Genomic DNA, 14,457 nt, shown 5'->3' with positions numbered 1-14,457 from the left:
CAGCTCATTGGGAAGCTGAGGTGGGAGGGATTGCTTGAATCCAGGAAGTCAAGGCTGCAGTGAGCCATGATTGACCCATTGCACCCTAGCCTGGGTGACAGTGAGACCCTGTCTCAAAAAAAAAAAACCATCATCATCATCTTTTTTTTTTTTTTCTTTGAGACGGAATCTCACTCTGTCACCCAGGTTGGAGTGTGGAGTACAGTGGTATAATCTTGGCTCACTGTAACCTCCACCTCCTGGGTTCAGGCAATTCTCCTGCCTCAGCCTCCTGAGCAAGTAGGATTACAGGTGCACGTCACCACGCCCTGCTAGTGTTTTAAAATTTTAAAATTTTTTTTATTTTTAGTCTAGAGATGGGGTTTTACCATATTGGCCAGGCTGAGTCTTGAACTCCTGACCTTGTGATTCGTCCGTCTCCCAAAGTGCTGGGATTACGTGCATGAGCCACCGCGCCCGGCCAAAAAACAAAATAATCTTAACAATAATCCTCTGTGGAGTGAGGGGATATTGCCCCATTGACTACAGCCTCAGGGGAGTAGGTAAGTGCTTGCCTGGGTCTGAAAGCCAGCTTGCGCGGAGATGGCATTCTGGACAGCACCCTTCACCCTCCACAGGCCACCTCCCTGAAGCCTCCCTAGGCTTCTCAGGGATGAAAGGACCTGACAGGTCCTCTGGTCAGACAGCACCAATGCCACCAATTCTCACGTGGAGCTCCCAGCACATGGGGTGAGGGCGTTTCTTTCCTTCTGCCACTAGGCTCTCAGTTCTGCCCTCAGCTGTGGCAGCCTGGCAGAGACGTGACTCTCAACCCCTCCCTAGGTGCCCACCTTCCCTCCTTGCCCTGGATTTAAATTCTCCTATCAACTGCCCTTCTTGGGAGTGGCCTCATCCCACTTCCAGTTAGCAAAACTACGGCCTGCCACCTCTGGAAGCCAGGCCTGGCCCCAGAACACATTGGCACTTCTGCCCCTGCCCCACCAGGCCTGGGCTCTGCCTGCTTCTGGACCTCACCTACCTCAGGAGGCTAGGACCCTTGGTGAAAGCTCCTGGCAAGGAGGGATGGTGTCCAAGTTTTCCCCATGTGTCCCCACTGCCCAACACCGGGCTCAATGATTGACTGCTAAATGAATGAATGACAAATGAACATGGAAAGAAATGGCAAGTTAAATGCAGTGGGCCTGAGTTAGAAGGTTCTGCCCCAGGACCAGCACCAGCTGGGGACTCTGACTCTCAGGAACCAACAACCTGGTCCTTTGCCTATCTGTGCAGTAGGCAGAATAATGGCCCTGGCATTACATCCTTATGCTAATCCTCAGAACCTGTGAATACGTTACCTTACATGGCAGCAGGGACTTTGCAGGTGTAATTAAGGATTCTGAGATGGGAAGATTATCAAATTATCAGGTGGGCTTAATGAATCACAAGGGTTCTTAAAGAGGGAGGAAGGAGGCCAGGAGCGGTGGCTCACACCTGTAATTCCAGCACTTTGGGAGGCTGAGGAGGGCGGATCATGAGGTCAAGAGATACAGACCATCCTGGCCAACATGGTGAAACCCCATCTCTACTAAAAATACAAAAATTAGCTGAGCATGGTGACACGTGCCTGTAGTCCCAGCTACTCAGGAGGCCGAGGCTGGAGAATTGCCTGAACCAGGGAGGCGGAGGTTGCAGTGAGCTGAGACTGTGCCACTGCACTCCAGCCTGGCGACAGAGCAAGACTCCGTCTTAAATAAAAAGAAAAAGAAAAAAAGAGGGAGGAAGGAGGTATGGGGTGAGCAAGAGATGTGAAGATGCTGGGGAAGATGGGGAAGGGGCCACAGGCCAAGGAGTGCTGGCAGCCAGGAGAGGCTGGTAAAGGCAAAGGCATTGATCTCTCCAGCGCTGCCAGAGGTGGGCAGGCCTGTCAGCACCTGGATCTTAGACTAGTGAAACCCTTCAGACTTCTGACCTCCAGACTGGAGAGTAAGAGATCTGTGTCGTTTTCAACCACTAGATGTGTGTAGTTTGCTACGGCAGCAACAGGACACTAATACACCACCCAGACCTCTGCAATCAGTACAGGTCTTCCCACCTCAGGTGCACTCTGCACTCCCCTCTCACCCTCTTCCTGCCTGACAACTTCTCCAAGCTCCACTGGAAAGAAACCAGAGGAAGTTTTGTTTGTCTGGTTTTTGCTTTTTGTTTCGAGACAAGGTCTTACTCTGTCGCTCAGGCTAGAGTGCAGTTGGGCAATCACAGCTCACTGCAGCCTCAACCTCCTGGGCTCAAGCCATCCTCCCACCTCAGCCTCTCGAGTAGCTGGGACCACAGGTCTGTGCCACCACACCTGTTTTTTATTTTTAGTAGAGACAAGGTCTCCCTGTGTTGCTCAGGCTGGTCTTGAACTCCGGGGCTCAAGCAATCCTCTCACTCAGCCTCCCAGCCTCCCAAAGTACTAGGATGACAGGGGTGAGCCACCATGCCGGCTCAGATAAAGGTTTACTGTCCCGTCAACTGCAACACCACACTTCTGGACAGGCCCCAGAGTGAGCACCAAAGCCTGCCACAAGTGTGGAGAAAGACCCTATCTGGGGGTGGGGGGGGATCCTAGAGCAGGAGCCGATGGTGGGAAAAGCAGGTGGGGGGTAGACCCGGGCCTGAGTCCTGGCACCACTCTGAACCTGCCTTCTCAGCAGCCTAGTGGGGTGGTGGGTCCCTGTCTGCCAGCATTTCATTCTGCAACCGAGATCCTGCTCAGGACTGGGTCCTTTCCCAACAGCCCTGGGAGGAGGTTTATCCTAGTGCCCGAGAGCAAGGACGGCTCTGTGGCTCTGAGAGGGGATGGAACTTATTGAAAGCCTCACAGCAGGAAAACCGCAGGTCTCCTGATTCCTAGTGCAGACACTAGGCTGTCCCTAGTGAACCCTAGAGCTACTGGAAGGTGGGGTCCTGGAAGTCCCTCCAGGGGGCTCAGGCACTCTGGTTGGGGCCCCAAACCCCTGCATCTCATGGGCTGAGGTTCACTTACTGCACATAGCCCAGCAGCCTGATAGTTTTCCTCTGTGTCTGTCTCTCCCAACCCCCAGAATGCCCCAGAGACCCTGGGAGCTGAGAATTAGAGGGAGGACATTGTTGGGGGAATCAACTCCCATGGGGAGACATCAGTTCCAATAGGCTCCTGCTTCCCAGGGGACCCAGGGCCCCCATTTCAGGGCCTGCCAGCAAGGCGCCAGGCTGCCTGGGCACATTTCCCAGTAAGTACACCAAGGCTTCAAGCCTTTCTGGGAAACATGGCTCTCCCTTCCCCCACCCTGCCACCACCATCCCTGCCAACTCTGCCTAGTGGGAACTCTGTGGGACCAATGTATGGTCTAGGAGTCAGGAAACCTGGAGCCAAATCCCATACTCAAGCTTTGGGGCCTTGGGCAGAGCCTGCCCACTCTGGGCCTGCTTCTTTATTGGACTATTGGAGCCATGGCAATGCCCACCTAGCTGGAGGATCAGACAGGAGGGATGGGGCTACCTTGGGGGTTCGGGGTAGGCATGAGCTCCCTGTCCCAGGAGACATGCATGCTGGAGCTAAATGAGTATCATGGTGGCTGCAGAGGAGATACCAGTGGGTTATGGCCCTGTCACCTGCCTCACTGGGACCCTGTGGCGGCTCCACTCTCCTAGCCTTTCAGCCAAGCCAATGTGGGTCTGCAGGGGGTGGCTAGTCTAGCCCAAAGCCCAGTCCACCCTGGGGACTTTGTCAAACTCCACCTCCCCACCCTAAGTGACCCCTCACACACTGCCCAGCCATATGAGAAGTTGTAGCTCTGTGTTCACCTTGAACATCAGGGTCCAGGCCGTTGAGGAGCCCCTGGGGCTGCGACAGAAACCCACTACCCCACCATCTCTGCCTGGGCCCCAGCCACTATCATCTCTTGTCCAGATTATTCCAGTAGCCTTCTGACTGGCCTCACAGCCTCCACCTGGCCCTTGCAATCTACCCCCACAGAGCAGCCAGTGCAGACCCGTGAACTCATAAGTCAGACCAGGCCACTCAGAACCTTCCAACAGTGCCTGCCCCGTCTCACTTTGAGTACATGCTGAAGTCCTCCTATTGGCCTACATGATCTTCCTCACCCTAACCCACCTCTGATCTTCTGCTTCTCTGCTCCATCATATAGTCCTCTTGACTGTTTCTCAAACACCTCAGTGCCTTTGCACCTGCTGTTCCTCTGCCCAGAATGCTGTTTCCCTCAGCCCCCTGACCTGCTCCCTCACTTCCTCCAGGCTTCTGCTCAAATGTCACCTCCTCAGACAGGCATTCCTGATCTCTTGATCTAAAGTACCCCCACCCTGTCATTCTCGACTCCCTTATCCTGCTTTATTTTTCTCCCAGCCCCTACCACTCCCTGACACACAATGTCTCCATTTACAGACAGGCCTCCTCCCTAGTCTGGAAGCTCCACAAGGGCAGGCCTTTGTTTTGTTTGCTGCTGTATTCCCAGGCCTAGAAGGCCTGACATGTCTCATTGCTCAGACAGTATTTGTTCAATGGATGAATGCATTACCTCATCAAGGGCCACCCAAGTCTCTGAAACAAACCCTTATTGCACACAGCCTGCCATATTCCTTTCCATCTCCTAGCCTCTGCTCATGCTGTGCCCTCTTCGTAAAGCCCCTCCCTCTCTCTCAGTGTTCAAGGTCAAGCTCAAGCAGAGCCTCTTCTAGGAAGTCCCTTGGCCAGTTTCCAGGCTAGTCCCTCAATATCCTAAGCCCCTTCGTGTTGGCTTCTAGATTCCACACTCTCTGTGTGTCTCAGCTCCCAGGAAACCTGGGGGTGCCTCCACTCTACTGCGGGGCAGCAATGTGTAGCCTGAAAGATCACAGATGGGAGGGAGGGAGGGAAGCAGGAGGGAGAGGGGGCTGGGGACAGGATTAGCAGCAGCCTCTCCGCCTCCCAAACCCAGCTGGTCCCGGAAATGTGGGGCTGGAAAATGTCAGACTCAACTCTAGTCCATCCCCCAACCCTTCCTCGCTGGGGAGGACTCATTCCTGGGCAGCGTTCCCCCCAAGAGCCCAGGGCCCTTAGGAAGCGGTTAGGAGGAGACATGAGGAATAAACAGAGGAAAGGGGCTGCCCTTCTGCCTTTCCTCTCCCATCCCACCCCCTCCTGCTGGGTGACAAGACATTTAATTATAGATATTTGGTACCACTCAGAATTCCGAGTGTCCTAATCACCTCCTCCCTTCCCCCCAGAACCAGTTTCCATGGAAAAAATCACACAAAGAGCCAAGGAGGGGAAGGAGAGAACCCCTAACCCCGCGGGTTCCCCGCCAAAAGGGGAGAGAGAAGGGTGACTGGAAGAGCTGTTACCAGACCTTCATCAGCAAGGCAGGGAGCTGGCTGGGTAGGGAGGGGGTCTGAGTGGAGAGGAACAAGGCCAGGGTTCTGGTGCATGGGCCTGGCTCTGTCCGCCCTTGCTGTGTGACCTTAGACCTAGCAGTCTCCCTTTCTGGGTCTCAAAGTTCTTCCCATCCCAACCCCGGCTCTGGTGAATTAAATAACCACTATGAAATTGTTCAGGCTGTTGGGGATGTGGAGGTGACACTCCCAACTGTCTGCTGACTTGTCTCCACTACTCAGATGGCAGGCCAATCTCCTTGGGTCCCTTCACCTCTAAGACACTGATATGCTAGGATTCAGGGTGAATCCAACAGTCTTCGACTCTAAGTCTGCACTGTAAGATATCCACAGCTTTCACAGTTGAAGAATGAAACAGACAGTGTCTGGCATATAGTAAGCACTTGATAAATGTTGGCTATTTGTTACTGCTATTCCAGTATGTTAAAATTCTGTGAGTTCATCTGCCTCTGCTGCTGAGAGACAAGACATTCACTGCTGTGGGCTACAGTTGTGGCATGTGTCAAACGGGTATCAGGGACCTGAGGGCAGAAGGTGGGACTGCAAGACTGCACTTTGAGGCTGGGGTAGGGGAAGCTCTCCCTCACAGGAAGAGTTGTTGACCAACCAGGCTACGGTGGGCCTCAGTGGAGGTAACAAGAGTGTGGGAGGGGCGGGGCAGGGAGGCCAGACAGCTCTGCCTCCTCACCTCCCAGCACATAGACAGGCATTCCTGGAATAAATGACCCATGAGCGATCCGTTACTCCCTGTTCTCCTGGGTTCATGTGGCTATTGCAGACAGCTGCCTTTCTCTCCCCTCCAGCCACACCCCTGGCTCCTCCCATTTCACTTGACACCCCCTGCAGGCTAAGTCCCTCCTTCTGAGCCTCACAGACCAGGCAGTCTAACCTTCCATTGTACAGATGGGAAAACTGAGGTCCAAAGATGACTCTGTCCAGGTCTGAGTGAGCCAAAAGGCTGAGCCAGGCCTGGTCCCAGGCCTCCCACCTCCCGGCAATGGGGGCAACGCCACACAGAGCGTGAATATGGACCTGAGGGTGAGGGACTTCCCACAGCCTGGGGGGTGGGGAGGGGGCCCTTAGTCCCCAGGGACTGCCAGAAGCAAAGAATGACAGCTCCTCTCATCTCTTCTTATTCTGGAGTCCATACCATGCCATCTCCACCCACAGCCCAGGAGCATGACTGGAGCCTCGGGCTTGAAACAAGGGAACATTGTCTCCTTAACAGAGGCCACCAGGAGGGGGTGTCCAGCTGCTCCCCATCTTCCCGGAGCCAGAAGGAAGGGGACAGCAGGAGGGGTTCAAGCTAGCAGATGGGAGAACTTCCAGGCTTACGAGGGGGTGGGAAATTGGAAGATGATGGATCTTTTTGGAGCCTACTGCAGTCTACCAGGTTATACCGAGGCCCACGAGGACCCAGCCCTGTGTTCAGAAGCCAAGCCTGGTGGCTGAGAAGCAGCTGGGCAGTGCAGCCTCCATTTTTCTTCTTTCCTGCTACCAGAGAGGGAAAGATCACACCACCCACTCACCATACAAGAGAGCCTGCCAGGCAGAGGCCATTACCCCCATTTTACGGAAGGGGAAAGTGAGGCACAGAGCAGGGATATGATGGATCCTAGGCCACACAGGGATTAGAAGAGCAAGGCTCATAACCTGCTCTTCTAATGACAGACTCACCAGTTCCCTCCCCGTAAGGGGACATCAAGGTGGGCCTGGAAAAGTGAGAGGCCTGGCCTGGAAAAGTGAGAGGCCTGGAGTGGGCAAAGGCTTGGAGATCAGAGACCTCTGTTCATGGCAGGAAGAAGCCCAGGTTATGGCAGATCTGTCCTGCCTCAGAGCTCCAGAAAGGGGTGTGGGGGTGGGGGTGGGGTAGAGGAGAATGTGAAGGGAGGTGGGGTAGGAGAAGTTCTGTAAACTCCCACCTCCTCTCTGGGTCTCAAAGCCTCCTCTTAGGAGCACCCCCTCAGCCACCTTCAGTCTCCCTGAGTCCCTTGGTTTACCCCTGTCGTCTCCCCCATTTGAACCTTCAAGGATCCCAGAAAAGACATATGGGAAAGGAGGCTGGGGAGAAGACCCCTGACAAGAACTGGCCCTGCTCTCTTCCTCTCCTCCCCGACCTTCAGAACTGGCACTGGAGTTCAGAGGCACCAGAGTTGCCCTCGCTGGGACTCAGAAGGAAGGACAGGTTCAAAACTCCCCGCTCCCCACTTCCTGCCTGCTCTCTCTGCAGCCTCCACGAAAAACCGCAGAGGCAGGACCAGGGAGAACTGGAGACAGGGAGAGAGAAACAAAGAGAAAGGGAGTTCAGAGGGGCCGTGAGAGCGCTGGGAACCAGAGTGACTGAATTAGTCCAGGGTTTATAGTTTCTAGGCTTCTCACACAGTCAGGGAGCGCAGTGGGAGTGCAGGCCATAGTTGAAATACCCGCTGGTCATCCTTGAGCTTAACCCAGAATCCAGAGCCCGGAATCTAGCTCCCAACCCAGATGCCAGGGCATATGCCATCTGGATCCCATCTGAATCCACAGCCTAAACTCCAGGGATAGCTGAAGCCAGAAGGTAGAAGGAGGGGTCTCAGGGAGACTGAGCCCCCAGGGCTGGGGTTCTGGCAGAAAGGGGGTGCATCTCAGAGTCACCAGGAAGGGGGTAGAGTGGGGAAAAGATGCAAGCAGACAGGATGGGGAAACAAGAACCGATCCCCCGGACCCATAGAGGCAGCCCTGAAGATGGGGCCCAGAACCACTCCTGACCTCTCTAAAGGACCCTGGCTGCTCAGCCTCTGCAATCCCCTCCCTGCCTCTAACTTCCCCTAGAAGCCCCCATCTAGAAGCTTTTTTCATCTGAGGAGGCTCTAGCAGAACTCAGGCCCCAAGAGTCCCCACCTCAAACCCGCAGGCTCCCCCAAATCTGCACAGTACCAGCTGGATGGAAACATAGGCACTACTTTGTCCACCCACCTCTCCTGATTGGGGAGATTAAGTCACAGAGAAAGGCCAATGTCACACAGCAAGAACAGAACTGCAGTGAGAACCCTGAGACCCCTCTGCTCCTCCATAAAGTCTTGTACCTTCCCAATTCTCCCAGGCCCAGGAACACATCTATATTCTGACCTGTCATAGGAAAGCCACATGAGGAAGGGCAAACCCATGTCAACTGTGGCCCCTGAGCCAAACATCCTATCAAGGGTCTGGTAAACAGAGCAGCAAGCCTCAGAGAAACGACTGAGCCTGCTCTGGGTGCCATCACACTCATCCCTCCAACAAAGAACCACACCGGGATTTCCAAAACCAGTTCCTGAGAAACATCCAAAGGACAAGATAAGAATCCTTTGTAATTACCACCCAGAGCACCTGGAGCAGATGAGCACCTCTGCCATTAGCACCAGCAGAAAACTGAAGCTTCTACAGGGCCCGAGTAGACAGGAGCCCTGTGTCCTTAACACTCTTAAAACTGCATGGGCACGTCCAGGACCAGAAAAGCACCCTTGGCACCTGGGCACCTGACCAGTGAATACAATGCAAAAGGCTCCAACTGAAGTTGATGCCCACCGCCCTCTGTTGGCCCCATCCTGAAGGCCCCTACAAAGGACTCACCACCTGTGGCTTGCTGCAGCACTTGCTGGCAGGGGCAGGCTCATCTGGAGGCCGAGCTGCCTCAGGGCGCTTGGTCTCAGCAGAAGGCAGTGCAGCCAGAGTCAAGCAGGGCATGTCCACTGGCACTGGGGCAGGGACCTCGCCAGAGTGCAGGTTCAGCATGTACTGTTTGGTGACGTCCTCGAGCGATGGTGCCTGCAACGTGGGATGGGCTCGGGCAGGGAAGCCTATGGGCTCTGGCACAGCCACACGGGGGCCAACAGAAGTTGGTGGCTCAGGCACCACAATAGGCATAAAGGTGGCGGGCACACTGGCATGGCGAATGTGTTTGGAGGAGGGCCGGGCCCAAGACAGGCTGCCAATCTGGTCCTGACTGCCCTCATCTCTCCCAAGCTCCTGGTGACTACTCCGAGCTGGGCGCTTCTTGGAGCCTCGGCGGACTAGCCTCGGGGATAGACTGTCAGCCAGCTTGGGGTCAAGGTGAAAGTTTTGGTGGGCAGTGGCAGGGGGAGGCAGAGCCTCAGGTAGGGCCCTTTCAGACTGTGCCCGGCTCCTGGTGGCACCAGGCTCTTCTGGCTCTGCCCGCTGCTCTACAAGGATGGGCTCGCTGCTGGATGGAGGCAGCACAGGCTCAACTTCTCGGATGGGCTCCCCTCCAGGGCCCTGGAATCCAGGCCCAGCCAGCTCCCCTCGGCGGCTGGGGTCACTCAGGGATTTCTTCTTGGGGGCTTTGCCAGCAACCCTGTCGTCCACTACACGCCCCAGGGTTTCAGGCCCCTGAACTATGCTCTGAATAACCTCCTGATATCCCTTGCTTTCTTCACTGCCCACAGACCAGTCACTGTGACCACTGGTCAAGCCCTCATCCATGGCTAAGGTGGCAGGGAGCCCTGTCTTGGGGCTCAATGAGCCCAGGAGGTTACTGTCCACGGAGAACCCAGTGGGCTCTTCAGAGGTGGCAGCCCGATGGCGCTGAGGAATTGGGTCACTCAGGGACCTGTAGGCCTCACCTGCCTCCCCATTGCTCAATTCACTCCCACCAGAACCTGAAGGTGGGACTTTGCGTCGTCGGCGGAGGGCACCTGGTGTGGAAGGGGTCTCAGGGGACACCAGGGCCCACCCACCCAGACTGTCCTCAGTCCCAGGGCCACGGTGGTTTGTCTGGGCTGAGGATGAGGAAAGGGGTCGCCACATCCCTGTAGCACCCAGGCCGCAAAATGCTGCAACAGGAGGCTCAGGGTCCGCTCCAATGCCTTCATCTGTCAGACTGGACTCAGGGCCTGAGAGCTCCTCCTGGGACCGCTGCCCACGGGTCACGTCCCGTGCCCAGTCAGGGCTTTCAGGGGGGGCATCGCTTCCATCATGTTGCTGGGCACCCATGCGCTGGATCTTCTCAAAAACCTGGCGGGCCTCCTGCACATACTGGTCCTGGACGATGAGGGACAGTGGATCCTCCTCGGCACCAGGGCCTGCCAGCAGGAGCTCGGAGGAGCTGGGCTTCAGAGCACTGGTGCGGGGCAGGCGGCGGGCCATGGGCTTCTCAGAGCAGGTGAATGACTTTGCTCTCCGCAGAGTGGCTGTCAAGTCCTTGAGTGTGGGGCGCGTGCCAGGTGATGCTGGGGCTGCGATGGGCATAGGTTCAAGTTGCCCCATGGAGCCACCTGCGGATGGTGAGTCTCTGCCATCTAGGGGGCTGCTTACACGGTCCCCGGGGCTCCCACCACGTTTTCGGACCCTCAGTTCTGAAAGGTCTGAGCGCAGGAAACTGAGAAGCGTCAGGGTTTCTGAGGCGATATCTGGATTTGACAGGGACTTCCGCTGCCGACTCTTTTCCGGCTCAAATCCTCCATCCCTCAATGCCCTAGAGGTGTCCCCAGGTCCTTTGGCACGGGTTCGAGCCTGGGACCGCAGGAGCCCTTCCCCAGCTCCAAAGCTAGGGGAACGGTACACGCCCCAGCCCCCAGAACCCCTACTAGACCATAGGTCGTCGTCCTTGAGAGTCTCCGTGCTAGAATAACGGCTGCTACCGCAGGAGCCTGCGGGGCTGGCCAGGTACGAGGGAAAGCTCACCTTGGCCACACGGAGAGCTCCTCCTACAGAGTCAGATATAGGCCGAAGTCCCTCCTGGGGACCTGGGACGCAGGGCGGAGAGCCACTACCCCACTCCCGGAGTCCTTCTTCTCCAGGGACTCTTGGAGATGCTGGGAGCTCAGGGCTCCTGGCTCCCCCTGCTGAGTCCATGCTGCTCAGATTTAACCCATCACTGTCAGGCCTGCAGTCCTGATCCAATAGGGAGCTTCCAGGCCTGAGCCTGGGCCTCCCTCCACAGCGGTGGCCGCCCTCACCGTCTCGGTCGTCGTCACTGCCCGAGGAGTGGCCGCCGTGGTAGGCCGGACTCTGGGCTCCAGGCGGCTGCGGCGGGCCCTCCTCTTCCTCCTCGCTGGAGCTGGCAGCACGGCTGCGGCTGACACGATAGGAGGCGGCGATGGAGGAGGAGGAGCAGGAGGCCCGGGCCCCGGCCTGCGGTTGGGAGAAGATATGCCAAGAATGTAAACCATCCGCTGGACGCAGCGCCCGCTCCTGTTGCTGCTGCTGCTGCCGGCGCAGCCTCCCTTCGGTCCCCGGCCCGGTCAGGGGCCGCGCCGAACGCAGACCCACCAGGGGGAAGCATGTCCGAGGGGGTGGCGTCGGTGGCTGCCGCGACTCCCGAGCCGGAGGCTCCCACGCGGCACCGTCGGGGCTGGGCGTTCCCGGGGATTCAGAGTCGGCGCTGGGCCTCCTGGAGCCAGGACCGCCGAAGAGCTTGCGCATCTCGGTGACGCTGGGCCAGGCCCCTCGCGCTGGGCCCTCGGCCGCTTCTTCCGCGGCCGCGGGGAAGACGCCCCCGTCCCGGGCCCCAGCAGAGCCGTAGTCCAGACGCGGCGCGTCGAAGCGCCGGGAGAGTTGGCGCACCGACGGCGAGAGGCTGCGGAGCGGGCGCGGCTGCGCGGGGGCGGCCGGGGGCCCAGACGCCAGCTTGGACACGCGCCGAGAGGGCTGGCCCGGGGCAGCCGTGGTTGGCCGGCACGAGGCCCGGCGCCGCAAGCCGGGGGTGTCCGTGTCCTCCTCCCTCGGCCCGGGGCCGCCGCTCCAGCGCTCCAGCAGCTTGAACGAGACGCTGCGGTAAAGCGGCGGCCGGGGTGCCCCGTCCGCCATGGTGGCGGCACTCACTCCGGGGGGGCTGGCCTCGGGGAGCCGCGGCCAACCCCCCCTGCGCCCCCTCTCCTTAGGAGCGCAGCGGCCCGCGCCGAAAGCAGCGCGTGGGGGTGTGGGAGGAGGGCGCAGAGACCGGAGCAGAGGTTTATCAACCGCAGCTCAAGTTTCTGTGGCCACCGGCCGCAACCTCTCCATCCCCGGTGGCCCCTCCCGCCTCACCGCCGACCCCCAGGCCCAGCCCCCGCCGCGGCTGGAGCTACCAGGGGCACTGCGGCTCCGCCTGGGCGGGATCCCAGCGTTTAGTTCGTCGACTCTGCGCCCGCCTGCCCAACGGCCTGTCTGCCTCCTCTCGCTCTTTCGCTCCGGCTCCCACTCCCTCCCCCTTGGCTGCTCGCTCCTGGCACCCTTTTGTTGCAAATAAACTTTGTGGCAGAGGAAAGGGGGCGGGGGGCGGGGCCTCGCGCCCAAAAGAGGGGGTGGGCTCCGGGCGTGAGCGAGCCTGGGAACCGAGTGGTGGGAGGGAATCTGGGAGGAGCCGAAGAAGAAAAACCCTGTTGGAGGACTTGCAGACTGAGGCGACCCTCTGGCCCTCCAGAGACGTCCCTCGGGAGCCCAGCGGGCCGAGCTGCCCCCAGGGACTCGCCGAGACACACGCAACCGCTGAGCGTGCTCAGCTTCGCAGACTCGCAGCCAGGGCGCCGCGCCCACCGCGGGCCAGCAGCTTCCGCGCGGAAACACGTCCTGCCTAGCGGCTCCAACATGGCAACCTCGGACTCACAAACTCTCGTACACACTGACATTCAGGTGCACGCAGATGCACACTCCCCAGGCCGGGAAAGGGGTAGGACTCGGCGCCAGAGGGAGCCCGGAGAAACGCGGGCTGACTAAAGGACCAGTCGCTCCCTGCCCTGCCCTACTCCCCGCCCAGGCCTCGCCCCCTCCCCGCCCGCTCTCTGAGGCGAATTCGGCTGCAGCCACGCCCTTGTACCACCATCTCGCTCCCCAACGCCCCGCCCATCCCACCTCCCAGCCGCCTGTCTGGCTCCGACAGGCCCCTAACCCGCCCAACGCTGCTCCAGAAGCCCCACCCTTCACGACCGCCCCTACTTTTCCAGCTGCCACGCCTCCCACCTGCCCCAGCCGTCTGGCGGCTCTTGTCCTGGACTCCACGCCTGGATCCCCGAGCCCCTTTTCTTCTCGCTCCGGAGTACGCGGCTCTTGCGCCCCCTCGCGGCCTGATTTTCTCAACGCATGGAGTCCTGGACGGATAAAGCAGCACCCATTCCCAAAAAACGGAGAGCTGGGAACACTTCCTTTCAGTCGTTACCTAATCCCCTTAGTCTTTTTCAGACCTTCGCAAAGCGCACTGCCCCTTCTTAGGCCTTACACACAAAAGGAGCTTCGACGGGAACGCTCTCGACTTCCCACTGCCAAACCTATACTCTTACCCGCAGCTGCTCCACCTTCCTGGTAGGGAAAGTGTAGATTGTTTGTCTGGCTTCACCCTGATCCCTCTCTTGAGCTCCCCTCCCGCCCCTGCCTCCGTCTGAGTCTCACATTGTTCTGGGTATTGGGACATCATCCCCTTCCCCCATTCCCACCTGCCTCTAAATCCCATTCATCCTCCCGGCCCAACTAACCTAACGAATGAGCGAATGAATGAAAATGTGTCGAGTACCTATGATGTATGGGCAATATTATTTAACTTATGTTTTAAATCCACAAACCACCCTTGGGGACAAATATTATTACCCCTTCTCTGTGGGCCGTGAAGGAGAAGTAACTTTGACCACTCTGCAAGTCAGGAAATAGCAGCTCCTGCTAAAATTCAGATTTTAGGGGCTTCAAACACCATGCTCCTCCAGCCAGCTCTGAGATGCACCCCCAAATCCTGATGAAGAAGGAGGTTCTCGCTCCTTTGAGCCCCCAGTCTCCTCCTTCTCCTCCTTGGGCCTGGGCTCGCTTTCCCCAGGAACAGAGGATAACCTGGTCTGACCCATGCCCCTCCAGTGCTGCCCAGCCTTCTTCAGGCCTAATCAGACTGCCCTGTCCCCTCCAACCCCCACTAGCAAGGCCCCAGGGACACATAGTTAGGTCAGCAGTCGGCATTACCCAGCCAACCCCACTGCCACCGGGTCCAGCCAAGGAGACTGTAGCTGGGCCAGACTAGGCTGGGAGATGGGGTTCAGAGGAGAGAGTCAGGCAGGAGGACAGGAAAGGATGGTAGACACCCAGGGATTGCCTGACTACCGAATGAGAGAGGGAGGACTCAGCTGG

At 58.0% G+C, this 14,457-nt stretch overlaps 1 protein-coding gene across 2 annotated transcripts in view; it reads right to left on the bottom strand.

Moving 5' to 3' along the window:
• Positions 1-12,603, bottom strand: part of ARHGEF17 (Rho guanine nucleotide exchange factor 17) — a 60,706-nt gene extending 48,103 nt beyond the window's left edge. For both annotated transcript variants that reach the window (XM_033204350.1, XM_033204351.1), the window contains exon 1: positions 8,986-12,603. In XM_033204350.1, coding sequence (XP_033060241.1) covers positions 8,986-12,180 — 3,195 coding nt within the window. In that variant the 5' untranslated portion in view covers positions 12,181-12,603. The remainder of the gene's footprint in view (positions 1-8,985) is intronic.
• Positions 12,604-14,457: the final 1,854 nt, after the last annotated feature.

Source organism: Trachypithecus francoisi, unplaced genomic scaffold, assembly GCF_009764315.1.
Source record: "Trachypithecus francoisi isolate TF-2019V2 unplaced genomic scaffold, Tfra_2.0 Lachesis_group8, whole genome shotgun sequence".
Taxonomy (NCBI): domain Eukaryota; kingdom Metazoa; phylum Chordata; class Mammalia; order Primates; family Cercopithecidae; genus Trachypithecus; species Trachypithecus francoisi.
This window is presented reverse-complemented; position numbering and strand designations above follow the sequence as displayed.